We start from the raw sequence: 25,526 nt of genomic DNA, 5'->3' as shown, positions 1-25,526 counted from the left end.
GACGCGGCAGCACCGGGGGAGTGCGGGAGCCGCAGGGATCGGGCCCCCCCCGGTATCCGCTGCCGCTCTGAGGGGGAGTCCCTTGGCTCCCGGTGTCCCCCCTGCTGCTTCCTCCCCTGTCCCCATCTGTCCCCCTCGGAGCTCGTGTGTTTTGGCCTTTGTGTCCCAGCCTTGCTGCCGCCCCGCTCCCATCTCCTTCTGCCCCATTAACCCCCGGCACGAGTCCCGGCGACAAAAGGGCTGCAACCTGATCCGGGCTTGATTGAATCCCTATTGTTCTCCCGGCTAATTCCCGCTTGTCCTCCCTTCCCCGCCACGGGCAGGGGAAGCCCGGGTGTGCGTCTGGGGGTGGCTGTCTCTTAATTGCCTAAAAATGAACTGCCCCACCACCCGACCGCCGAGGAACCCGCAGCAGGTTGGGAAGGGGCTGCTGCTCCTTGGGAAATGAACGCATTTAATTCCAAGTTTGTCCCTGGGAAAACGCTGCCCACCCTCGTTCTAGGCATGTCAGGAGGAATAGCAGGGCTTTTAAACAGGGGATTAAGGAAAGTGGTCACTTTTGACTCAGTAGGAAAAATCCCTCCGTGACGGTAATGAAAGCCTGGATGATATAAGTATCTTCTGGTTCACAATAGCAATTAATATGGTAATATTCTACTATTAAAGATGCTAACATTAAGATGGAACTTGTACGTGGTTAAAACATTTAATAGAGGGGAAAATGCATTCCTTGAGCATCAGGTAACAAAGTCAAATGGAAAAGGGGGGAAATGAAAGTATCTTAAAATAACAAAGGCCGCTATATAATTTGGAAAGGCTTTTAATACTCCCTTCCTCCTCAAGGAAAACTTCAGGCACTTTGAGAAGCGGGTATTAGTGAGTGCAGGAGCAGGGAGTTTGTGCTGTGTGGGGAGAGCTGCCCTGGTGGGATCCCGGCCCTCTTTGAAGACCAAATGCAATGAGGGACATCTGCAGTGACCCATTGGTGACCACTGGAGCAGCCTGTCCTGGAACAATGACATTGAAGCATCAAAATATTCCAGAAACACGGGGGTTGGAAACTGCGTCTGGAGAGCTCTGCTCAAACCTCTGCTCCAGGCAAGGCCAAGTTCAGAGCGAGTCCAGGCTGACCGTGACCTTGTGATGTAGAGGTGAAGTGCATTCCCCAAGGATGGAGATCCCAGGACCCCTCAGAGATCTGTCCTTGTGCTGCACCAGGTTCATCCTGGTTTGTTCTCCCCCTCAGATCTACCTATGCACCTTCTGACTTGTCTTGGGGTGCTTAGTCCTGTGCAAACACCCCAAATCATGATTGTATCACAAGGAACGACAAAACCTTTGGTTTCTGCTGGAGAAAGAGCAATATTAAGACCTGCTCACCTCTGCCCTGTGAATCCACTTGGTTTGATCAATTTGCCAAACAGAGGAAAGACACAGTTATGCAAAAATACTCCCCTAGCAGAGTTTTTCAAGTATCAGTGTATTTGGAAGAAAATCAGAAGGCACTTATTTAAACTACAGTCCATACTTTGATTATTGTAAAAGCCTTTCCCTTTTTTCACCCTTGTTTTCAATTAAAAACAGTCAGGATTTAGGTTTTTGCTTTTCACTATAATAAAAGTAATTTGCAAAGATAATAGTACTGTGGGAATGAAGGAGCCTTTCAGCTGATCACTAGAAGAAGCAAATATTTACCAACTGGCTCTGATGATGAACTGGGGACTGATGTGGAGAGTATGATCTTCATCCTGGCTACAGCTCTGCTGACTTCATCAAATCTGACCATCTTGGGTTCACAGTTATTTTTTCTCTAAAATATAGTTTTCCTGGGAAAAAAAAGAAAGTCTTCTGAAGCTTGAACTACTGCATAATTTATTTAAAAATAAACACTGCCTGGCTGATGCCAAGGATTCATTAGGTTATTCAAGCTCCAGTCCGCCCAGCTAGCTCAGGTTCCCTGCTCCAGGTTCCCTCCTTCCATGTCTTTTCCTTCAGGAAAGTTGCACATGCAAAGCCATTCCCAGGGTAAACCCTCTGCTAAGTTCACAGCTGCATCAAAGCCGTGCATCACAGGAAGATGAGAATTCACTTTCACCAAAACTAGAGGAGATGTAGAGGAAAATGGATGGAGAACAGGTCACTGAGGGGCCAGTGCCAGTAGAAGTGTCATTGCCCCTGCTGTCCCATGTTAAAGATTACACCCCTGTGTGTGCTGCTGAGGATGCTCCCTGACCCACACTGAAAGGATCAAGTCAGATTAGCAAAAGCTTTGTGTTAACTTCAGCTCATTCTGATGGAGCTGAGTAGGGACCAACCACTCAATGCAACAGGCAGTCAGCAGGGAAAGGGATCCTGGGCAGTGAGAGTGAGTGCTGGCAAGAGACCTCTTCAGCTGGGAGATGTGTGTTGGCAGCAGCCCCTTGACTTTCCCTCAGTTTTGTCTCCCAAAAATCTCCCTCCAACATGCTCAAAATTGGCTCTGTTGCAGATAACAATGCAGTGATGACATGGCACACATTAATGGATCAAAGTAGATTAATAATGACCAAGAAAAGTTTATCTGTTTAATTCTCCTTCACTTTCTCTCTCTTTCTTCACTCTCTGCTGTTATTTTGATATTAGCTGAAGCTGAGGACATCAAGGAAAATGAGAACCCTTCAAACAGCTGCTCACCTGGAGCCAGCATGATGGGAACTGAGAGGCAGCTTGCACCCAGCACTGTTCCCAGCTCTGCTGCTGGAGGTTTAAGTGTCCCGTCCCACCCTTGTCACCTTGTCTAGTCTGTGTCCAACATCTCCTGGTGGAGACCATCCCACCATGCCCCGAGGGCTCAGCCCTGCAGGGAAAGGGCTGTCACTGTGAGGGCTCCATCAGCACGGGGGCTTCACCAGGGACAGCTGTGGAATCAACTGTAATGCAGATAAAGATGTAGGAATAAGAAAAAAGAGCTGCTGAAATTGAGCAGTGGATGACACTGAGAGAGGAAGAAAAAGCCTTAAACTTTAAAGGCAGTATTAAAACAGGGCATGCAGAAAGTGAAGTCAATTAGCCAAAAGAATCGTTTGCTGACGGAGGTCGTTGGGCCGAATTCCTAAAAGGATTCATGAATCGACTAAAAATACCCTTGGGATAGCTTGAATACGGACTGAGTTACTGAAGGGCAATGCCCCAGATGACCCAGGAGACCCTTTCCAATCCTACAATATAAACAATGATGCCATTAACATTTGTACTAAGTACCTGCTCGGGCTCCTCAAAGCGCTCCGGCTCCCATCCAGAGCAGGAGCAGGGGCTTTGAGATGTTCTCTGTTCCCTACCTTAGCCCAGAGGGCATCCTTTAGGTACCACCCCAGTAGTCAGGGAATTATGGAAAACCCTCTTGAGAATGGTAGGAGCAGGGAGAGGCCACAAAGATCAGTGGCAAAGTCGGATGGAAACTGCAGTGCTGAAATGAACAATGGGAAGGCTGGAGAAAATCATCAGTGAGCACAAAGAGCCAGAGCACAGGGACCTTAATGGCCAAGTAATGCTGAGGAGGCACTTGCAAGGCACAGGGGGACAGGGACAGCCAGGGGAACCTGCAGACACGTAACTGTGGTAACAAAGCTAACTACATACCAAATAAAACAGATGGAGTTTGGACACATTAGGAAATACAGCAGGACTGTGTGTCCCACCAAGATGCTCCAGGTGACCCTCAGCATCGGGGTGTGCCACCCAGCTGTGGAGCAGTGTACAGACCCCACATGGACCAGGGATTTTGTGTTGTACTGGCAGTGGTAGGGAAAACACCATTTTGTCATTAACTGTTTCTCCTTTCCCTGAACATCCCTGATGATTAGTCCTGACTGAAGTGACACCCATGGTGTCACCGCTGGACATTGTCCTGGGAGGTGGCAGACCACTGTCACACCTCACACAGGTGGACAGGCTTAATTTGAAGGCAAACCTGCAGCCCTAAATCTCTAACTTGTAATTCAAGTACTGAGGATAATAATGAAAACAAGGTTAGATAAAAACATTCACTATCAAAATTTAATTATGCATCCACAGGCTGAGGCTCATTATTCATCCTCCAACCTGGAAACAAATTAGTCTAATGAAGCCATGAGTTAAAATGGAGAAAGGATGTAAAGGCTGGAGAATATTTATGTCTGTGCTTGTGTGTCAAAAGCGGCACTGAGCTCTGGGTGCTACATTTGTCACTGGAATCAGGTGCTTCCTAGATGTGGTGGCATATCCAGGACCTGGATTTTTCCATGAGCAGGAACAGTCGCTCATGAGTGGAAATGTGAAGCAATTAGAGACTGCTGAGATGTGGGGGCTCAGCACAGACATGGGGGCTCATCAAAACCAGATGTGATCAGAGCCCACTGGAGAAGCCCAGACACCAGTGTCAGCCTCCACTGGGTCAATCCGACTTGAGGGACACATTTTGCTCCAGCACAAACTCCCTGGTGACAGCCAGGGTAGCCCCACGTTGAATCTGGCTCTGGTGACCTCAGCTAAATGGAAAACCAAATCTCAGGGGCTGGGAAGAAAAGAAATCGGTAACTAAGTACAGTGGGATGGCAGATCTCTGTGGGCTTATTGTGCAAGTGTTTAAGTAGACAAAGGCAATAATTAAACTGCCCAGGAATGTATAATCACAGAAAGGAAAATCTTTCACCCTGCTCCTTCCCTGCAGAATTTGGGGAGAAATGAAATAACATCACAGGAAAGGGAATTGATGCACACTTAACCCACATCCTCTGCTGCCCCACCCAGCACCCCCAGGTTTGGGCTGGCTGCTTTGGCCTCCTATAAAAGTCACCCATGAACAAGAACTCCCGGCACAAGCAGGATGAGGATAGTTACAGACTTTTCCACTGCACACCATGGCAAGTCTGCTGATATATAGCCCAGGTCTGAGCTCTGCAGCAGAGTGCAAAAGGTTCAAGCGACCTAGTAAAGACCGTGCCAGTGCCAGAGAACAAGTCCCTGTAGGCCTTCGGCTGAGCCATTCTCGCCGCTTTATTCTCTCACTCCCATCCTAATGTGCTTAACTATAAATGACCCCTTTATTTTTTATATCTCCATTTCATTTTTCCCCTTCTTCCAAGAAAGCAGTAAAAACAGGGAAGCCAAGAAGCAGAGCTCTTATTGTAAAGTGAGTGCTGACACAGAGCAATTCTGGGGACCTCGCAGCTCACGTTGAACATTTGTAACATCACGAGGAGCCTCTGGGCTTCTCCTCTGAGAACCAAGCCCCTAATCCTGCTCCCAGGTGCCCAGAAAAAGCCTATTAGGATCACACAGGCAGAGGTGAGCTGCTTCTGGTCTGGAGGCCCTGACATTCACTGGCTGAGCATGGTGCTATTTTATTTCAAGTTTTTCTAGGTGTTTTATTCCACGCTGTCCTGGAGTTCTACCCAAGGATGGCAGATTGGGGGTGAAGACAACCCAGCTGAGCAGGCTGCCCCCAAACACAACCCCCTCTTTTGTGCTCTTTGTCTCTGATATGCAGAAGATGCTCAGCCACTCCGGCAGAAGGACAACATCTTGCTGTTTATTAGTATAATTTTTAAAGGTGCCTCATTGTATTTATTTGCTGTGTGGTTAAACATTTATTATTTATATTTAATTTTCCCAGAATCAAAGGGGCATCACTAGTGGCTGAGTGTCTGCAGATTCAGTGCAGCTCCTTCACACACTTATTTATGTAACCTTGGCCTCCCCCGAGGGGCTCCCGTTTCACTATGTGCCATCGGCCTCTTAATTGGCCTCACAGATCACGCCTTCTCCTTCGGCTCACCCAGGTCTCTGTGACTCGTAATTTCTAAGATATTAAATGTGGCTGAAACAAAAGAGTTCAGTGAATTAAAGCCAGGAAATTTCCTATCCCTCCTAAACCTCTGCTGCTAATTCCCTCTCTAGAGCAATGGCCAGACTGGGGTCATCACCACTGGTCTAGAGGGCTCAGGGAAGGACCAGGCTGTGTCCTGGGCAGGGCATGGGCATCCCAGCCATTGCTGTGCCTGGCTTTGCACCCAGCTGTGTCTTCTTGATAAGAGCATTTGGCACTAATTAGTCTCCAAGCAGCTGATTAACCTGCGGGGATGTAGGGAAGCTGCTTTTGCTATAAGATACTACAAGAGAGGCAGGACTCTCCTTGGGACTGCTTTGCACAGCCAGTCCAGCCCCCTTGGATGGACAGTGGGTGGTGGGACTGGGGACACCCATCCTCTGCCTCTGAGCCACCCCTGAGCCCCCTCTCCCCACTCGTGAGCTCTGTAACTCTCACCCAGCTAAAGGTTTGGGTACCAAACTCGTAGGGGCAGCCAGGCTGGGCCTCTTACAAAGACAAGAGCTCTAAAAATGCAACTTGCAGAGCCATGGTGACCAGGAACTCTCACTGGCATTTCCTGAGAAGTAAAACCATGTTGAGACAACAGCTTTGGATATTCCTTCTGTGACACACCTTCCTGCCAATGCACCCCAAGCATCTTAGGGACACATCTGACCCAAAGATGCTGCATTTCACTTCTAGCCAGCACTGATGTTTCATGAACAAATGAAAATGCACTTAAAGCTATTAAACTTTATTTTAGACAATACAGATCCTGTAGCAAGGAGTTCCTCATGTCATCAACAAGGCAAAGACATCTGGACAACTCAGCCACGTGAGGTTTTCAGTAGGGTAACTAAACATCTGGGTGAAGGGGGCTGATAACCTCAGTACATTTTTACATTTTGTTTGAGAATCTTCACTCCCACGGTAAAGCTATTTCAACATTAATGGTTTTATACCTTCTCCTTAAGTATATCACAGGTTATACTTGGAGATGGAATTTGAGAATAAACATTGTTATGCTGGAGCTGTCATCTGTGAGTAATCACAGACCTAATTGAAGCTGGCCAGCCTATTAAATAAACATTCTGCATAAACGAGGGAGCAAAGAAATACCCTTTAGTTTGGTAATAGTTGAAATGATGGAAACCAGTACCTGAGGCAGGGACCAGGGAGATGGGGTTGGAGTAGCAGGAGAGCCAGGGAGGGATGTTTTCCCCAAGCAGCTCACGGCAGTGTGCTGCAAAGCAGCAAGAACCAGAAAGCACCAGCAACCAGATTTAGGAGGGAGAGCAAGGAGAGTGCTTCACTGGGGTAGGGTGCTGGCCATGGCAGGCCTGGATTTTGGGCACTGCAGTCTGGAGGAGTCCGGTTTTGTTGCATCCAGGCAAACACGACTTTCCACCACCTACTGTTAATAGCTGGGCTAAGTCTCGCAAAATTGCCTAATAGAAATCATCCTCCCAGCATCAAATACTGCCTAATCACCCCACTGAAACGGGCAACAACACAATCTTGCAGCGTTTCTTGCGTTCCTTGGGGAACCACCTAATCCTCCCTGTTGTCTGCTAGTTTTGCCTCGTCCTTGAGAATTTCGTGCTTAGAAAAGGCTCCGGCTTTCCAGAGCTTCCAGCACTCACTGCTGGGGGCTCTCCCTTCGCTGCAGTGCCAGGGTGGCACAGGGGCACCCCGGGCTGTGCTCTGGGGCTCAATGCTGCAGAACAGGCAAATCTTCACCCCAGTGAATCTCACAGCATCTGCCCCTCCTCGCCCTCTCGCCAGATGTTGCGCGGCTGTGTGCGAGCGGCGCTGCCTCTTTGGGAGGTGATGAGAAGAGGGTGATGCACCGAAGTGACATGCTCAATTTCCCTCAAAGATGGTGCAGCCACAATAACATTTCTCCTGCTGATGGCATCCATGTGTCTGTCCCTTTTCACTGGAGCTATGTTACACACTGGGATGTGGCAGGAGCGTGTGTGCACCTTCTGTTCCCTGAGCCACCCCTGCCTTTCTGGGGAGGACGAGGTGCCTGGCCTTCCGTGGTTAGTTTAAGAAAAACACTCTCCCAGTGATCAGTGCCTGGATGAAGTAGATGTATGGTTTCAATTCTGTCCTTGAGCCATGGATCATTTAATGTTGTCAACACATATACATCCTTCTCAAACATCCCACTGAGAATTTCTAGGGACTGTAGACAGCTTAAAGCTAGCGTTACAGCAGCAGCAGCTTCATATTTGCTTTCAGATCCACGTGCATTTTTTAATACTAGATCTTGCATAATTGCTGCTGAATTTCTAAGCAACTTCTTCAAAGGGACAGAGGCACACTAGCAGCAGAGAAGTGGTGGTGGAGCAGAAACAAGGCCTGTTGTTGGCTTATGGCTTCCCAGCAGCTGCTCAGAGTTGGTGTTTGAGGAGCCCTGAAGAAGGGCTGGGTTGGGACCTCCCAGCTCGGTGTGTGCTTGAGCATGTTTTCTTCCTGACCATTGGGGCACTCGGCATGTGCTGCCAAGCAGCCACTGATGCTGCCTGCACTAAAAGCGTTTTAGTGATGCACTTATTTTGCCAGGGAAGCTTGCACTGACATCCTGCTTTGAAAAAAAAATGCAGGATATGGCTCTGCCATATTTTTTTTGTTGTTTCTTTTGTGTGAGGTCTGGATGTGCCTAGCACAGTGAGGTGCTACATGCAATGAAGATACCCTGCCAGGTGAAGGGTCCATCACAGGGCTGATTGAGGCAGGGCTATAAAAGGGAAGACAAGGTGGTTCTTCACTATAAAAGAAGGCTCTCCTGGTCTTTCCCAGCTGGTGGAAATGGAGTTGCAGCTGGGTAAGGGCCAGTATCTTCTGGTTTAGGATGTTGCAGTCTCTCTGTGATGTCCCTCTGATGTGTGTTGCTGTTGCATGGAAAGGACATCAGGCTCTGGCTGGGCTGTCCATCACTCCAGGCTCAGCATCCCCTGGTGAAGGCAGTGACCACCTCAGGCAGAAGGTCACCCTCCTCTTTTTTAGCTGCCAGATGAAGAGACCAGTGCCTGCTGGCTGGAGTGGGAGAAAAAGAGGCTGTGAATTTGCTGCAGAACCTGCACCAGGATTCTCCTGAGAGGTATGGATGAATCTGGGTCTCCAAAGGCTCCTTTGCCTTTGGGAATGCAGAAGGGCTGTGGGTGATGATGCTTCCCTGTGCACCCAGCATGAGGGGCTGGGCATGCAAGGCTCTGCTGCAGGCATGGGAGGCAGCTCCTTCCTTCTTCCCCCGAGAAAGGGCATTTCTGGGGGAGACACCAGCCTGAGGCACTCCCCTGTGCTGAGGGAGTTGTCACCTCTCCATCCCCCCTGCTGCCACAAGGCCCTGCACATTGCAGGGCCTCCAAGGCACCTGGTCAGCCAAACTCCATTTACTGTGTCTATATTTATTATATTGGAGCCCAAGGTAATTACTTTATAACTCTGAACATTAAATATCATTTGTCTTGTTCCAGTAGGTCCAAATCTTTATGAATTTTATCTGATGCTTGCTCCCTTCAATTATCTGTCATCAGAAAAAGTTTACTGCTGCTGCAAAAATATCAATTTGCCAGAGGTTGCAATACATTTACTCTCCACCTCTGTAATTTACAAACTTACATTCTATGATTAGAAAGAAAAATGGCTAATAGAAGAAATATTCATGCAAAATCGATACTGAATAAGATGCTGCCACCTTTTGGCTTAACCTAATTCTACATCTGGGGCCAAATTCATCCCTGGTGTAACTGCTTTCTTGGGAGAGCGGCTACAGCTGCCCTGGAGCTGGCTGTGAGGGATGGAGTGGGATGGGGACACCCCTGGTTGTGAGTGGGGTATGGGAAGCTGAGGTTGTGTGGTTTGCAGGGTCTGGTAAGAGGAAATATTCCATAGCTCTGCATCTGCAACAGAAGTTTCCTTCTTGTGCAGCCAGAGCCAAAGGGGAGGCTCCTGGCAGGTTTTTATCTCTCTCCAGCTATGCAGGAGGCTGTTCCTGGAGCTATAGCCTGGACACAGGGACTAGTCTTGGGCTATGGGCTCATGACCCTGCTGATATTCTGGGAAAGGGGGACTGGGATGTGATGAGGCTCAGCACATGGCTGAAGTTGTTTAACCAAGCTCTGAACTGGTTTGATGGTTCATCTAAGCTCGTAGGCAGCCTCCACCCTGCCAGACCGTGTGCAACACAGCGGGACTGGCAGCACTGTCAGTCTTGGGAGCTCCTGAATGCACTTATTCTTCAATTACATGTCACTGTGATGGGCCGTGGAGCCCAAGTACCGCTGTGCTTTCAAAAGAAAGCAAACCAGCGTTTAATTTTCATAGCGAAGACATTCCAGAGTGCTAAGTGCTACAGCAGAGCAATTGCAATGCTGCTCTGTCTCCTTGCCCAATGACACAGGGGTTTTTCAGCTGAATACCAGCAAGCACATGATTAAAAGCTCTTAGGATTCAGCTGTTGTGGGATTTCCAGCAGAATTTGCTATTTCTCTCGTATCTTGCCCCTTTGTTTCCCCTAGTTCAGGGCAGAGTCTGAATTCAGTAATTGCCACCTGGATTTGCTTTGCTGTCTTCCCAAGGAACTTGTTTGAATAAATTGAATTGGCAAATGTATTGTTCAGCCACAAAGCATTGTGTCAGGAATAATGTAGGTATTTCCAGGCACTCTATTACTGTTCTGAGCACACTGCCAGGGACAGCAAACCCAGGCAGGAGAGCTCCCTTTGAGCTGCTCCCTCTGCTTCCTCTTCTGAAAGAAGCGCAGGGTTTTTGGCTGGTTGCTCTAAAGCAAGAGCAGAAGGAGCTGTTGGAGATCCCTCAGCAAGTGCAAAACCCCTCATCCTGGGAATTTTTATTTACTATATCCCTATAGCTTGCACTTGTGTTTCCTGCACTAAAGAAGACTTGGGTGCAGCAGTCAGCTTGTTTTCCGTGGAGCACCTGAGCAGTCAGTCCCACAGATGCCAGCATTAGGTTTGTGTCAGCAGAGCTCAGGGCAGTGTGGTGGGGACAGAAAGGTCCTGGGGGTGAACCCCAGGAGAAGAACAAGGCATTAAGCTGCAGGGCTTTGCTGAAAGACCCCAAGAACTGGGTTAGACTGAGGAAACTCAGCATTTAGGAGCTCAGGAGCCTAATCAAGGCACTAACCATGTGCTGGGCAAGTTCCTTGGGTTTGGGGCTGCCCTGGTGCTTCTAAGATGGAGGTGATCTGAATGTGCCAAGGTATGGAGTTTAAAGTTCCTCAGGGATATAGGCTCACCTGAATCCCTCCTAGCATGTCATAATAATACTAAATATTTGATATTTCAAGGAAAAGATACTGATGCACAGCTTTCCCTTTTTCACTGATTTATGGGCATTGCTTAGTGCTGGGTTAATGGTTGGACCTGATGAGCTTAAAGGTCTTTGTCAACCCCAAGAATTCTATGATTTGATGACCAAATGTGTGAGAAATGAGCTCTGCTGCCTGCAGGTCCCTGCACACCAGCAGGTCAGACACACCATCCAGGCACAACCAACAAACGCCTGTGCCAGCAGGGACAGGAGCCCAGGACCCCCCTGAGGAGAGCTGTAGCCACTGGGAGATGGCACCACAGCTCTGCAAACCTTGTGTCCTCACTGTCAGGGGACCAAATTTCCTCGCAGGGGGCTCTCACAGGTGAGTGCTCTCACCCTGTTCCGTGTTCTGCGTCTCGCAGAAGGGAGGGCTGCCCAGTTATTTAAAACTAAGATCTCAGTGGGAGGATTTCAGAGGCCAGCCAGGTGAGCAGGGTCCTGCAGCAGCTGCGTGGCCACAGAGGTGACCTCGCTGTGCAGGTTAGCAGGGACATGGTGCCACCTCGTGGCACTGGGCTCCGAGTGTCACACGTCCCTGTCCTTGTGGATGGACATCAGCATCATCACCACCACCTCCCAGGGCTGCTGGTGCCTCCAAGGTGATGGCTGCACCGTGGGCTGCTAAAAGCCACCGGTAAATGGGTGGTTGGGATGGATGGGTGGGGGAAAACAGGAAAGGCAAAATTCCTGTCCTATCCCTTACTCCCCGTATCGTCTGCAGAGTGGGTATGACCCAAATCAGAGTCATCACTTTTGGAGATGATTTCTTAAGGGTTATCTGCCCACTATGGAATTCAGGATCTCAGGGGTGCTTCTCCCCTGTCCTGCTATGCCCCCCTGGATCTGCCCTTTTCCTTTTGGCTCCCAAGCTCTGCCAGGAACCCCCTGCTGACCTGCAGAAGACACACTCATCTGTACCAAAAATGGGATTGGTCCCCTCCTCTGCTGACACCATAAACCAAACCCCACTTACGAGAGTCTAGGTTTTGTTCTTACGTTTTTTTGCTACAAAACAAGAAGAAAGATGGCTTCATTTAGATAAAAATGAGAATGTTAAAGACAATGCTGAGGCTTGGCACTGTTACTAAATCATCATCATCAGATGAAATACTTAAGGAATAGATTCTTGGTTTTTAGTGAAACACTTAAATTCAGAACCAACAATGTAATGAATAATGAGTATTTGGGGTCTAACTTCCCTTGTTAATTGATGCCATCATGGTAGTGCCTTGGAAATTTGGGGCTCAGTAATGCTGGACTGGGTTCTGTCATGCTGTTTGCAGTATGGACTCAATAAAAAGACAATTGTTATTCCAGGAAATTTGCCATGGAGATCCCAAATCTTTTTCTCCTAGGATGTTAGAGTTTGATCAGTGACCAGAAATCACCTGGTAAGGGATTTATTTTTCCTCTGCTATTAGAAAGACTTGCAATGATTCCCACCCTTTGAGACAGCCTTTTCAGAGGTACACTCTGTACCCATCCCACTGCCAGCTTGACTGCTCCCTGTGCCCTTTCCTTTTGGGTTGGGGCATTTCCAAACAACAAAACAAATGGATTAATTCTGCTGATTTTTTTGTTCCTCCTGTACAGATCCTTCCTGGGTGTTCTAAAAGGGTGTTGGAGACATAGTGGTATCAGTCAGTGATATGGTAGATATGGTAGATTTGATCTAAAACACCAAATATGAGATTTTCCCCAGAGGGCCAAGACCTGGAACCAGGAACATTTTGTCTCTGAAGTTCAGCTGACAAAGCCAAGGGTTTTTTTGGTATAACCCAAGGAGATAATATAACATTCTTTACAGTCATATAACACTAAAATTAGCCATCAGAGGTAGTCCTTCCCAGTTTATTTCATAATTTAGGAAGAGGCTTTTAAACAAGAGACTGTTCTACTGAAGAAGTGAGCTCCTGCTGGTACAATGGCATCTGTGTAAATCCAGCAGCAGAACGGGGGCTGCCAATGAGCCCTTAGGCACTTAGCAAGGATTTTCCAAGGAGCCTAAGGGTTGATATACACTTGAAACTCAATGGGATTTAGGTGCCTAAATGCAGTAGGAAAATCACAGCCTTTGAAGTTAAAGTAGGCACTGACAAAAATAATGGCTAAAATCCCTTAAAATAATAAACGTCAGACTAATGCCACCATGAAGGCAATGGGTGCTCTGAGTTGTGCACTCGAAACAAAGCAAGGGGAGGTGGCCACCAAAGGCAACTAAGAGGCTACACCAGCATGAAAAACTCCATCCCTGGTGTCTCCTGCTCCATCAGGAATTGCAGTAGGGTTTCTCCACATCATTTCCCTTTCTCATGGACGCCTCCTTGTGTGGGAATGATCCAGGACATTTTGCTGGGGACATACAATGTATGTGGAAAATGTTAAAAATACTTTTTTTTTTTTTTTTGTGGAGAAGAATCTTAGGGCATTAAAAGTTGGAGAACTCATCTTCATTATTTCACTTTAAAGTTAGTTATGTATTGAGAATGGCTCTGCTCATATTTCTCTTTTATTTGCTATCTCCCCAGGCTAAAGTGTTGTCTATTTATCTTACAGATTAGGTTACTTTTTATGGGGTTCCTGCTATTATATTTCACCTCTAACTTTGTTAGTTTGTGTTTGCTATTAAATTATGTTGAATAAAATGGGCGGCTGAAGGACATTTTTCAGCTGCATCCTGAAATGAGGTTCTTAATCCTGTTTCTGGGCCTGCCCCTGTAGCCCAGCCCACGGGGACAGAATCAGGTATGTAAGAAGGGCGGCAGGGGAATGTTTGTACCAACCACGGGCTTTGCAGGGTGAAGCTGCAGGAGAATCGTGCCTGTAACGCCACTCGGTTCATGTACAGTGATTTTGGAGGCATCTCTTTAGAAATGGGTTCTTAATAATATTGACATCATCACAAGATAAGATCCAGGACTAGTTAAATCACAGCCTCGCAACTCAGTGCTCCTTTGAGGATTAGAAGAAGTCGCTGAGCTGTCACTCTAAAGCTGATCATGGACTCGTTTAACTATGTCATCCCATAAGACAGCCCTTTCAATTATGTCAACCTGTCTGCTCTCCCTAGACTCTAATTTTAGAGCAGCAGTAGCTAATATTCTTGGAAAACTGATCCGCCTCCACAGATCTCTCCTCTCTGTCTGCTGCTGTTAACGGAGTATCCTGTGGGGAGATCGGGCTGCTTTCCTTCCTGTCCTGTAATAAACCTAATAAAAATAGGTACCATTAGGTTCCTTTGTGTGTGGTCTCTTTAAGACACTTATCTGAGCTGTGTAATGGAGATGTCATGTCTCCTCCACAGAGGGATCTGGCAGCACCACAGGGTCATTGCAATAAAAATAAAATCCAGTTTTAAGAGCCTGGTATGAAATTATGAGCTGAAAAGCAGGACATTGGGATTGGAGTTTAAAGACCTGGAAAAGGCAAATGAGAGCTGGAGTCACCCAAATGTTAATGCCACAGCAGTGGCTCTGCAGCTGGAGCAACAAGCAGGATGCTGGTGCAGGAGGACTGCAGGCAACGAGGTGGCCTTGGGGACACCAGGGACGGGGGGCTCATCTGTGTCCTCTGGATGGCTTTGGGAGGAGTTTGGGGCACACCAGGCAGAGAGGAGGCAGATGGACCTGGCTGTCTCGGCCACGCAGAAAGGATGGATGGGGAAAGAGGAGGCAGAGAGTCTGTGCAGATGCAAGGGAGGGAGGTGATGGCCATCCATCCCACCCAGTGTCACCATTCTGGTGGCAAAGGGGCCAGGCCTTCCCTTTGCAGATCACTTATATAAATCTAACACTCCACAGGCTGCCAGGGAATGGTGCCTCCCCCAGACTCCAGCAAGTTAGTTACACATAGCTTTCCTTTCACAAATCCATGTTGGCTGCCCCTAATCAAATTCTGCTTCTCAAGCAATTTCCCTTGCTAATTCCTCCCGAATCAGCCCTAACCCACCTATCCCCTTTGTCGCTAAGCTAGCCAGCCTCTAATCACACACTGCACTGTGTGATCCTTTCCCAACTAATACAGGGTTTGGCACTTTCCTCTGGTTCTCAGCAGCCTAACCTGTCAGGAGCAACCTTCTAAAAATATCACTAAAGACCTCAGCTAATTTCTAATCCTCATTTCTATTAAGACGGCTGCCTGTACTATGTGGGTTTCCAGACTTGGGATTTACAGTCTTCCTTAAGAGCATCTAATCTGTGCAGAGCCATTTCTGTTGTTATCCATAAGCAAACTCCTCCCTTTTCCACCATAAAACGTGATCCCTTTGCAGCAGCTCTCCAGTCTGCAGGGCACTCTCAGCCAGCCAGGGAAGACACCAACCTCTTCCTCTCTGCTTAGATCACCCCACTGTTTTTTGAGAAGCCTTCCTGGGGAGATCATGGGGGTCCCACTCCTTTCAAGCACTGCATTGGTGCTTTTTAGGGGAAAAAAAACAGCCTTCGAACTCAGCAGGACATGTGGGGTTTTTGCACTTCCCAAGTTTTTGAGTTGTGTAAATCGTACAAGGAAGCTGATGCATAATAGAGCCAAGCTCTTGAAGTACCTTGGATAACTTGACTTTCTCTTACTATTTGTATTTGGATATTTTTTGCTGTTTCCTCTTCCATTTTAAAATTCACCTGTCCCAAATGGCCAGAACCAACCAAGTCAGAAGAATGAAAGAAATGGGGGAGAGTGCCATACTCTGGCTGTCCCCTGCACAGGGTGTCCCACGGTGGTTTTTGGGTGTTCCCAGCATGGATGTGGCACAGCTGTCCCAGAACACCCCATGCAGCAAAAACCAACAGTGGAGGAGGTGAAATCAGAGTTTACCCTTCACAAACCAAAGACCTGTGGCAGAATCCAATGCTCTGTCAGCACAGCTGTTCTGTGGAGTAAGGGTTTATGTGAGGAAATTTGGTAATTTTATTGGTTCAGGAGAGAAAATTGATTGAAGAGTGGGCAGAGTGTCCGGCTGATGACATGGTATCATTTAATCCAGCAGGACTGTGCTGCTGGGAAGTGCTCCAAGTGGGTTAGCTGTGAGCTGGCACCCATAGCATGAATCACACCAGTGCCACGTTGCTGGCTGAGGTGAAAGGGGGAGGAGTGGCACATGCCATTCCTGGAGTTCAACAGCACAAAGTGGCCTGTGCAAGCAGGCAGCACATGCAATCACAAAGCTCCCCTTTGACCTCATGGCTCCACTCTGCATCTGAGTCATGCATTACAGCAGTCAGGTGTTTTCCAGGGAGAGCAGGGGCAGAACAACACTTTGTCATTTCTCAATCCTGTAGCAAATGTCACTAAATCAGTAGTCCTTCCGCTGCTCCATATTAAGCCAGCATTGTCACACACTTCCAAAGATCAACATTTCTAAAATACACCTTGATCTCAAGGCGCCTTGTCAAAGTGATACAAGCATTTAAAAACAGAGACCAACTGGGAAAGTTTCTGGTTGATTTGTGCAAACCCACAGCTGCAGCACAGTCCACTCAAACCAGTTGCAGCTCACTGCAGCTTGCCCAGTTTAGCCCATGCTGAAGCCCTGCAGCAGAGCCCTGGCCATCAGCCTGAGAACACCCTTGCTGTATTCACTCCACCCTCTCTCACCAAGCTCTCTGGATTTATTTTGAAGTTTGGAAGTAACACAATTTAAGCATCACAATCCCACAAGAGGGATGGGGCAGCAGCTGAAGCCATGATGAAAAACCGAAATACGAATGGCAGTGGCAAAGGGCTGAGGCACTCCAGTGATGTCAGTCCAACATGGGCTTTACTGTGTCATTCTGCCACGTGTGTCCCATGGCCATAACAGCCCTGCACTCTCATCCCCTTGGGCGCCTGCACCACAGGGAATGCACAGCAGCGAGAACGCTTGTGTGGTGTGGATGTGATTCCCTGGGGGAGCTGGGGAGCCCTTGTCTCCATTACCAACCCCTGCACCTCCACCCTCAACTCATCCCCTCGCGCTGCTGCCCCAAGACTTTTCTCAGCCCAGTGCCTATCTCCATCCTAATTTCTAAATTATGGAGATAATGGGTCTAAAATTCCCATGTTTACCCTCATTCCATACTCATTCCATACTCATTCTCATTCTCATTCTCATTCTCATTCTCATTCTCATTCTCATTCTCATTCTCATTCTCATTCCCAGGCCCCGCCCAGCCCCGCCCCCGGCCCCGCCCCCGGCCCCGCCCCCGGCCCCGCCCCCGGCCGTGACTCAGCCGCCCCCGGGCTCCCATTGGCCGCTGGCCGCGCACGCGCAGTAGGCGGTGGGGCGGCGGGGGCGCGCCATTGGCTCTGGCGGCCGTGACGTCACGGCGCGGCGGCGCGGCGGGAGCGTGAGTCAGCACGTGCTGCGCTGAGTCAGCGCCGGGGGCCGATAAAGGCTCTGCCCGCGGCCGGGCCGGGCTCGGGGCTGTGCCTGCTCCGGGCCCGCTGTGCCATGGAGCTCCCGTGGCTGGGCGAGCACTGCTCCGAGCGCACCTGCAAACAGCTGGGTAAGTGCGGACTCGTCACCGTGTGCTGGGGGGGCCGCTCCTGTCCCCCGAGGCTGTGCGGGGCAGTGGCAGACACCAGTCCCCCCTCGGTAGGTCTAGGGAAGGAATGATTGCTGTTGTTCCTGTACATGTTATATTGTTAAGGGATGGCTTTTCAAGAGTCAGATTATTTTTGAAACTGAGCTTTGCGCTGGCACTTCAGCTCTTAGCTCTTGACTAGTTGCTCGCTAGGGTTTCTGCATTCGAGGAGCTCCTGAGGTGCTTTTGGCATTTGTTTGTCTTACACTGCAGGTAAAAAGAGGTAAACTTACCACTCTTGCTCTTTCAGTTTTAATATTTGTGAAGAGTGATCTAATTCTATAGAGATAGTTGTATTGTGACTCGACAAAAACTACTTCAGAATTTATTTGTAGTCTTTTGTGAGTACCCTTAGAGTTGTTAGCTTGGTTCCATAAAAATGAACCTCTTCTTTTTATTCTTCTTTATTCTTTTTATTCTTCTCCCAGATTTCCTTCCTCTGAAATGCAACGCTTGTGGGGAAGTCTTCTGTAAAGATCACATCCGCTATGATGACCACAAGTGCAGCTCTGCCTACAAGAAAGTGAGTTCTGTGTGATGTGAGTCATAATTCACCCTGCAGAATTGCTAAGTCATTTATAAGGGCTGCTCTGAAACGTCACCTGTGGTTTCAATAAAAGTTGATGGCAGAGCCTCAAAATGCAAGTTAATGATACATCTGGATTTCAAATACATAAAACATGACATTTCAGAGGGCAGAACTGCTAGATTCTAGTTTTTTCACTTACAATGCATCTTCCCAGAGAGAAGTGCTTTATATTTCAAGTCTTGTGGTCTAAAATTTCCTGCAGTCCAAATCCTGTAAGTTGAAGAACAGCAGAAACTACAAAAGAAATAAATAGAACAAGTGGGTCCAAATTTTGATCTCTGGCTTGTACTTGGGCTTTGAAGTATTCAAAGACTGTAATTCCAGAAAAGTCATAAGGATATTTAAAGTCAACTTGCCAAACATGTTGCTACAAATTGGTTTGGCAAAGCATATCTGTGTGGTTTTTGGAGGGTGATTTGCAATTACTGTTGTGGAGTGTATCTTTAAAAGCATTAGCAAATGGGAACATGAAACATTTAGGAATATACTTCTTTTATCTATGGGTAAGAGAAGGGGAAGGACACAAAAATAAGGTTGGACTTGGTTATCTTAAAGGTCTATTTCAATCTAAACAATTCTTTAATTCTGTGATGCTGATCTGTGTTGTGTGTTCTTAGAATGTGCAGGTCCCAGTGTGTCCCCTCTGTAACACACCTATCCCAGTGCAGAAGGGAGAAATCCCAGATATTGTGGTTGGAGCCCACATAGATAAGGACTGCAAATACAATCCAGCACAGCAAAAGCAGAAGGTAAGAAAACTGCTGTTGAAGTCTAAGATACCTTCCTAATGCTGCTAGAGTTGGGCATTCTGACAGCAGAATGTGTAGAAACTTGCTCTGTTTCATCTTGGCTCTAAGGCTGCTTGAACATTTGTGCTTCAGCTTGGTCATGGCTCACAGAAAGCAAACACTGTCAACTTCCTGTCCTCTCTTACTCAGATTTTCACAAACAAATGCTTAAAGCCAGGCTGCAAGAGGAAGGAGATGATGAAGATGGTTTGTGAACAGTGTGGTGGCAGCTTCTGCATAAAACATCGGCATCCTCTGGATCACGACTGCAAAGGGAGCAGCAAGCCCATCTCCAAGGCAGGGTGAGCTGGACTTGTGATGCTTCAGCTCAAGATGACATCTCAGAGCTGGTATCAAGGGCTGGTGGGGAGCTTGGATAGACAGGGAGTTCTGGAAACTACTGGTCATGTCAATAAAATAGCTGTGATTTTTCTCTTGCATGTCAGGCTGAATTTCTGAAATGTCAGCTTTAACTTCTGAGCCAAGAGAAAAAGCTTGTCAAATGCTTGCCTGAATTTTCAAGCTTACCTGGGTCAGTCTCTCCTGAGAATAGGTACTGGCAACTCAAGCACCCTTTGGGGTCTGGGTCCACATACTGGAATCCTAAAGCTCTGTCCAGCACCTTGAAGTGAACAAGAATAATCAATACCCTGACAGGCCAAGTTTGAACTTAATAATAAAAAAAATCTGTCTCTTACAGGCAGACATACCTTGAGTGTTCTGTGCAGTAGGACTGTGAGATTTGTGTGATTGATACTGATGATTAAACTGGATGGAAGAGTGAAAATTCAGAGAGCATAGGTGCTGAGCCTGGTTTTGCTTGTTTGTAGATATGCAGCTCTGATGAGAGCATCTCTTCCCACCTTCAAGTCCCCGGGAGCAATTGGAGTGCCATCTAATGGGAATCCTCAGCACAACAGGTATCAGCTGCACAAGGAGAAAAGACAAACTCAAGCCAGGCTGGTGTCCACACGGAGTAGCAGTGCCCCTGTCACACCTCTGACTGCTCTAGAGTTGGTAGCTGACCTGTAAGTAGTGTTGGGAGTGCAGTAGAGGGGCTCTGACAGCACAGGTAAATCCCTGCTTCTCTATAGTGTAGTGATTAAAGTGCCCTCATAGACACAAGCATTGGGACAGCAAATTGTACCTGCAGGTTGTTCAGTGAGAGGTTTGGCCAAGTTCTGGAAAAATGGTGTGTCATCAGAGTGAGGAAAGCATAGCAAGCACCTGAATTAAAATAAATGGCCCAAGCCCTTCCCTGGCATGTTGTAGCTCCATGTGACTGAAAGTTCCAGTTGTGTAACCCTTACAGTGCATTCTTATGTCTTTCAGGTGCAGATAGTAGAGGCTCTTCACATCTGGATCAAACTTTTAAAGTTAATATTTTCTCTCTCTTTAAATTTCTACGCAATTAACTTATTTTTGTATCATAATTTTGTATGCATTCAATAAATTGACACTGTTTCCCAGCCAATGTTATTTGTTCCTTTATTTGGAATGAGAACTTTAATATTATAAAAAGTATTTGATGTAGGAAGTGACATGATGGTGGTAGGTAGAAGATTACAGTTGGTATGAAATACAGCTAGATTTGCTTAGGTCATGCCAAGCCTGAGCTAGGAATCTCCCAAAATGAAAATCTGAAATCCAAGCTACTGTCATATGTTTCAAACATTTTGGAAGTGTTCCGAATCTGCCTGAAAAACAACATCAGTGTGAAGCTTCCTCTTGGTTTCTGAATGTCATTGGAAGAGCTTTATAAATAAAGCCATACCATCTTTTTTGCAGGTCCTGTCTGAAGGGTAGTGCTCACAGAGGCACGTGCAGCATAATTCTTCATCACTTATTGTCCCTCTGGCAGAAATCTAGATTTGCATGGATATATTTTGCAGTTTCAGGGAGAAAAGGAAGCTGGAGAAAGTAGCATTAAGCATGGCTTGTGTGATGAGAGTAAGGCCAAAATACAGTGTTTAGGGAGGCTGCTCTTGCTGTCTTCCTGGAAAGCTTAAACAAGTGAAGTCCTAGCAGATAATGCTCCATCTATCATCCTGATCAGCTCTCTTGGCTCTTTAAAACTTCATGAGTATCCAGCTGCTTAGCTTGAGGCCTGAAATATTATAGGTTGATGAAATGGAAATGCACTGTTAATGAACAATGCTAATTCCCCAGATGGGATCTAAGTAGACCTCTCATCCAGCTAATTGTGAGAAAAATGCCAAAGCTTTCTGATGGTGTCAGGGGGTCAAGACCTCAATTTCATGTGTCATTGGAGCCATTCCTCTGCATTGCTGGGGCTCCTGGGCTGCAGTGCTGGCTTAGGAATAACTAGAGGCTAATTGCAGCCCATTCCAATCCCCTGCAATGCTGCTGAGGTGGGAGGAGAAGCACTTTGCAGAGCAGAGGCTGCCGAGTTCCCTGACCTGGGAAAAATCATCTCTGTGATGCTGTAAGAGATGGGAGTGTAAGTGCAGTTAGTGCATGTGCTTTGTACAGCCCTGGGGGTGCTGCAGGTGTGCAAGGACTGTTGTGTCTCCTCTTCAAACAGTTTAATCATTGGAGTAGGAATGCTGGCTGAGGAGGAAATGTGGATTTATGCTCCTTCACAGGACAGTATGTAAGCAATCATTGCTTCAAGGTGCTTCACAGGTCTTTCCTAAGAAAGGACACATGTGATTTCCATCCAGCATGGAACAAGTAACTGTGCTATCCCATATTAATGTTTGGCCCAGTGTGATTTCTCATTCTGGAGAGGTTTTTGGTGAAGATCACAGCTAGCTGGCCAAACTGAGCATGTAATACAGATATGAGTTACGCTGATCACATAATCTAATTTTTTGCAATCATGCAGCCAAAACTGTGATTTGACATTTGTATCTGTAATACTGTGTTTAACCACAGGATGTCACAATAGGATATGCAATACCACAATCTTTATTTTAACAAGTCTAAACATAGAAAATATTCTTTGCCTATCCACACTGGAGAAAAAGCTTAAATTAGAACTTGAGTTTTAGGTGCCACCACCCTCTGATTATCCTGTGTTCCAACACCCTAACTCAGCCCTAGCACATTGATATATTTTATATACATTTTCTATTTTTTGTGTGTAATTTCTAACTGGACATTCCCAAATGGTGCCGTGCACCCCACCGGTGCTTTGGGAAGGGGATTCCAGGTTCTGGCCATGGTATGAGGACAGGGACCAGGGAAGAGAGGCTCTTCCAGCCCAGCAGTGATAGCTGGGGGACAGGAGCGCACCTCGGTGTGGGGACGAGGTGGAAGAGGAGGAAAGAAGAGGTTGCCCCTTCCCATCAGTGCCTGAAATGGTGAAGGGACTTCCTTGCCAGCAGAATCTGCTCCCACATCCAGCATCTTAGCTAGGAAACAACTGTCTCAGGTTGTCCTGAAAAAAACCTGTCATCCACACGTGTGTATGTGGTAAAAATTCCGGCCCTTAAATTACCAATGGGCCTTGGAAAAGTTTGTGTAAGGGTTATTTATAGAAAATGAAAACATTGAAGCCAATTTGTTTCCTGGAAATTGTCCTCGGAGGTGTTTTCTCGTCCTGTCAAACCACACCCTTGGCCTCTTCCCACGCATTCCACAAGACCCCATGGGGACACGAGTAATGCTGTCTCAGACTTCAGCGTCTCTTATCATCTGGAGCCTTTAGGATCTGCGAGCTCAAAGGGATCAGATCGGTCTCCAGACAGCCTCAGCTCAGGGTGTCGGCAGCGCTCCCGGCCCTCACGGGAGTCTGCTGTGACCGACAGCACCGGGCTAGCCTGCAGTGCGGCCCGGAGCCGCCAGGCCCCGGGGACCCCGTCAGGCCCTGGGGGGTCCCAGGCAGGTGCGGGTGGATCCCCGTGAGCGCACGGGCGGATCCCGGCCAGGCCCCGGGGGGGTCCCAGGCAGGTGCGGGTGGATCCCCGTGAGCGCACGGGCGGATCCCGGCCAGGCCCCGGGGGGGTCCCAGGCAGGTGCGGGTGGATCCCCGTGAGCGCACGGGCGGATCCCGGCCAGGCCCCGGGACGATCCCGGTTTTGGGAATCTCCCAGGCAAAAGGGCGGGGCCGCAGGCGGAGCTCGTCGCGGAAAGATGACGTCATCAGCGCCGCCAGAAGCCGGCGGAGCGCCCGCAGCACACGTGTTCCCTGTGAGCGCTTTAACTCCGAGCGGGGCTTCCTATTGGCCACCGTGATGATTGACAGATCTCCAACCAACCAGATGGCGCCATTCTCTCCAAGTAGCCAATGAAAGGCAGGGGGCGGGCGGCGGCGCCAAGCGTGGTTGAATGTTGAATGTGCCGGGGCGGCTGCTGCGGGAGGTGCGTGCGGGACGGGCGGGGGTCGCGGCCCGGGGTCCCCCCGGGGTGACGGAGACTCCTCCGGGGGTCCCTCCGTCCGCCAGGAACGGCGGGAGGGGCGGGGAGGCCTGGCCCGGCCCGGCTTGGCTTGGCCGCGCCACATGCGCGGCGGTGGCTGAGGCGGCTGCGAGCCCGGGGACGCGTGTTGGGATGTGAAGCGGGGGTTTGTGTGGGGAAGCAGATCCAGGTTGGGAAGCGGAGCTGGGGTCCTGTGCGGGGGAGCCGGGAGCAGGGGCTGGCTGGGGGTGCCCTCTTGGCCAGGGCACGGCTGTGCCTGACACGTGCCGGGCCTGGCTGCGGGATCTCCGAGGTGCCAGAGCCCTCCTTGGGCAGCTTCTGCTCCATTGGGAACCCCCCACGTGCGATTCTGGGTTGGGTTATGTTTCTGTGTGTATTTCAAGGTAAATGTTTGTGATTGAGCCAACATCTGCCTCTGTAGTGACTGACTGAAAGTGACACTGGAAGTGACACTGAAAGCGACAGTGTTGGAGCAAGGGGGAAAAGCTGCTTAAACTGGATGTTCTCGCAAAGAAATAATACTCACTTACAGCCAGCCCTGTGTTCAGAACCAGTTGCAGTGTTGTCTGCAACTCCTGTTCACTTTCACCCTTATGTCCGTCTAAAATTACAGCTCCTGAGACAATTCTTCAAGCATAGTTGTACCACGTTAACCTGTGTGAAAACAGAAGAACTTGCAGTTTAACCAGAACTAGTGGTTTAAAACTGTTTAGCTATCAAGAAGCTTTACTTTTTGCTTGTGAGTGCACACGTGCATATTGATGAGATGACAAACAGTCATGTGAATGTATTTTGTGGTGATGGTGTTATCTGAGGTAGTTGATCAAACAGTTCAGTGTGGTGTGTTCTAACCTGCAGAAAGCACAGCCTAAATTATGGGGAATTCCTACCAGGAATTTTCCACAACAGGGCCCCAAATGACAGAAGGTGTGTAGATTCCTACAGGAGACTGGTTTTTCAGTTTCACACTACCTTAACTACATTGTATTCTTAAAGGAAACACGAAAATTCTCCAAAATTAATCAAATTTCAGTGCAGACGTACATTTCTTAGTTAGATAGTGACAAATAATACCATACCAGTGTAACTGTCGTATAACTGTCTGTCTATGAGACTGACATTTAATATTAAAAAAGGTTCCAGCTGAAGTTTGGTGCTTTCTGTTATAGATCAGCATTTTAGAATGCCGAAAATGATTGTGGAAAAAAAAGAGAAGAAGGCAGAAAAAAGAAAAAAGCTGAAGCAACATGTGGCCGAAAAGGACCAGCTGGAATTGGAAACTAAACCAGCGAAGAAGAAGAAGCTGCAGGTTTGGCTCTTTAATTTGATACAAAATGAATTTGTTGTTGCTGTAGGTTCTGTTGTGAATATGAGTTGGATTCAGTTGTAATGATTCCTTGGATGCAATGTACCTAGAGTGAAAGCTAAAATTAAGCCAAATCTGGGTCCAACTGTAGCAGGCAGAGAGGTGATCTCTGTTTGTTTTGGATATTTCTGTGAAAAGCAGAGAATGGATGTGGGTGAAAGGTGAACCAAGTGAGGATCCGTCATACGGCAATCTCGGTGGAGCTTCAGTCTTCACGTGATCCTGAGTGCCTGGGAAAACATGAAAGATGTTTTCTTGGAAATTCTCCTCGTTTTTGGACAGAATGTCAAGTGGCCAGAAGGTGTCAGCAGTCTCTTGGAAGTCCTGAACATTTTATAAATTATTTTGTGAGAATAAAGTTAGCAATCTCAATTTGTTAAGTGGGAACTTGGAGTTAGAAGGTTTTTGGGATGGAAATTATGCACAATTCAAGAACAGTTAAATTCTGCTCTTCTTACTGGTTACTGTGGAATGAGGATCAAAGAACTGTAAAGCAATTCAAGAAGTAGAAAGGGAAAGCAGTTTTTTTCCTCAGGAATTCTTGAGAATCACCTCAAGAAGCCACGGTCTTAATTTTCTTACCTATTTTTCTTTCCTAGCCTAACATAAAATATATGTGAGAGCTGCATGTTTCGTTTTTTTTATGACATATGTAGCTCTATGGAGC

The 25,526-nt window shown here is 47.8% G+C and overlaps 2 protein-coding genes across 8 annotated transcripts in view; both read left to right on the top strand.

Annotated features, from left to right (window-relative positions):
- Positions 1-17,420: 17,420 nt before the first annotated feature.
- ZFAND2A (zinc finger AN1-type containing 2A) lies at positions 17,421-20,579 on the top strand. Of its 7 annotated transcripts, XR_015277219.1 has the most exons (7): positions 17,473-17,655; positions 18,162-18,256; positions 18,940-19,071; positions 19,261-19,412; positions 19,557-19,663; positions 19,941-20,030; positions 20,443-20,579. XR_015277219.1 is itself a non-coding variant. In XM_023936791.2 (6 exons), exons 1-6 carry the CDS (start codon positions 17,601-17,603, stop codon positions 20,450-20,452), a joined length of 534 nt encoding a protein of 177 aa, XP_023792559.1. In that variant the 5' UTR covers positions 17,421-17,600; the 3' UTR covers positions 20,453-20,579. The 7 variants fall into 7 exon arrangements, 6 of the variants coding, with proteins under 6 accessions (XP_023792559.1, XP_023792558.1, XP_086709974.1 ...); XM_023936791.2 differs by lacking the exon at positions 19,557-19,663 and having other exon boundaries at positions 17,421-17,655; XM_023936790.2 differs by lacking the exon at positions 19,557-19,663 and having other exon boundaries at positions 20,423-20,579.
- Positions 20,580-23,360: 2,781 nt separating this feature from the next.
- CHLSN (cholesin) overlaps positions 23,361-25,526 on the top strand; it is a 120,655-nt gene continuing 118,489 nt past the window's right edge. The window contains exons 1-2 of the mRNA XM_086853845.1: positions 23,361-23,436; positions 24,663-24,802. Of these exons, the coding sequence (XP_086709971.1) occupies positions 24,677-24,802 (126 nt within the window). The 5' untranslated portion in view covers positions 23,361-23,436; positions 24,663-24,676. The remainder of the gene's footprint in view (positions 23,437-24,662; positions 24,803-25,526) is intronic.

Source organism: Cyanistes caeruleus, chromosome 17, assembly GCF_971803275.1.
Source record: "Cyanistes caeruleus chromosome 17, bCyaCae1.hap1.1, whole genome shotgun sequence".
Classification (NCBI taxonomy): Eukaryota; Metazoa; Chordata; class Aves; order Passeriformes; family Paridae; genus Cyanistes; species Cyanistes caeruleus.
Note: the sequence above shows the minus strand (reverse complement) of the source record. Positions and strands in the feature narration are given on the sequence as shown.

Coding starts and splice junctions, on each gene's coding strand:
- ZFAND2A (XM_086853848.1), top strand. CDS start 17,601: ATGGAGCTCCCGTGGCTGGGCGAGCACTGCTCCGAGCGCACCTGCAAA. Junction 19,072..19,260: donor CAGCACAGCAAAAGCAGAAG/GTAAGAAAACTG, acceptor TCTCTTACTCAG/ATTTTCACAAACAAATGCTT. Junction 19,413..19,940: donor AAGCCCATCTCCAAGGCAGG/GTGAGCTGGACT, acceptor GCTTGTTTGTAG/ATATGCAGCTCTGATGAGAG.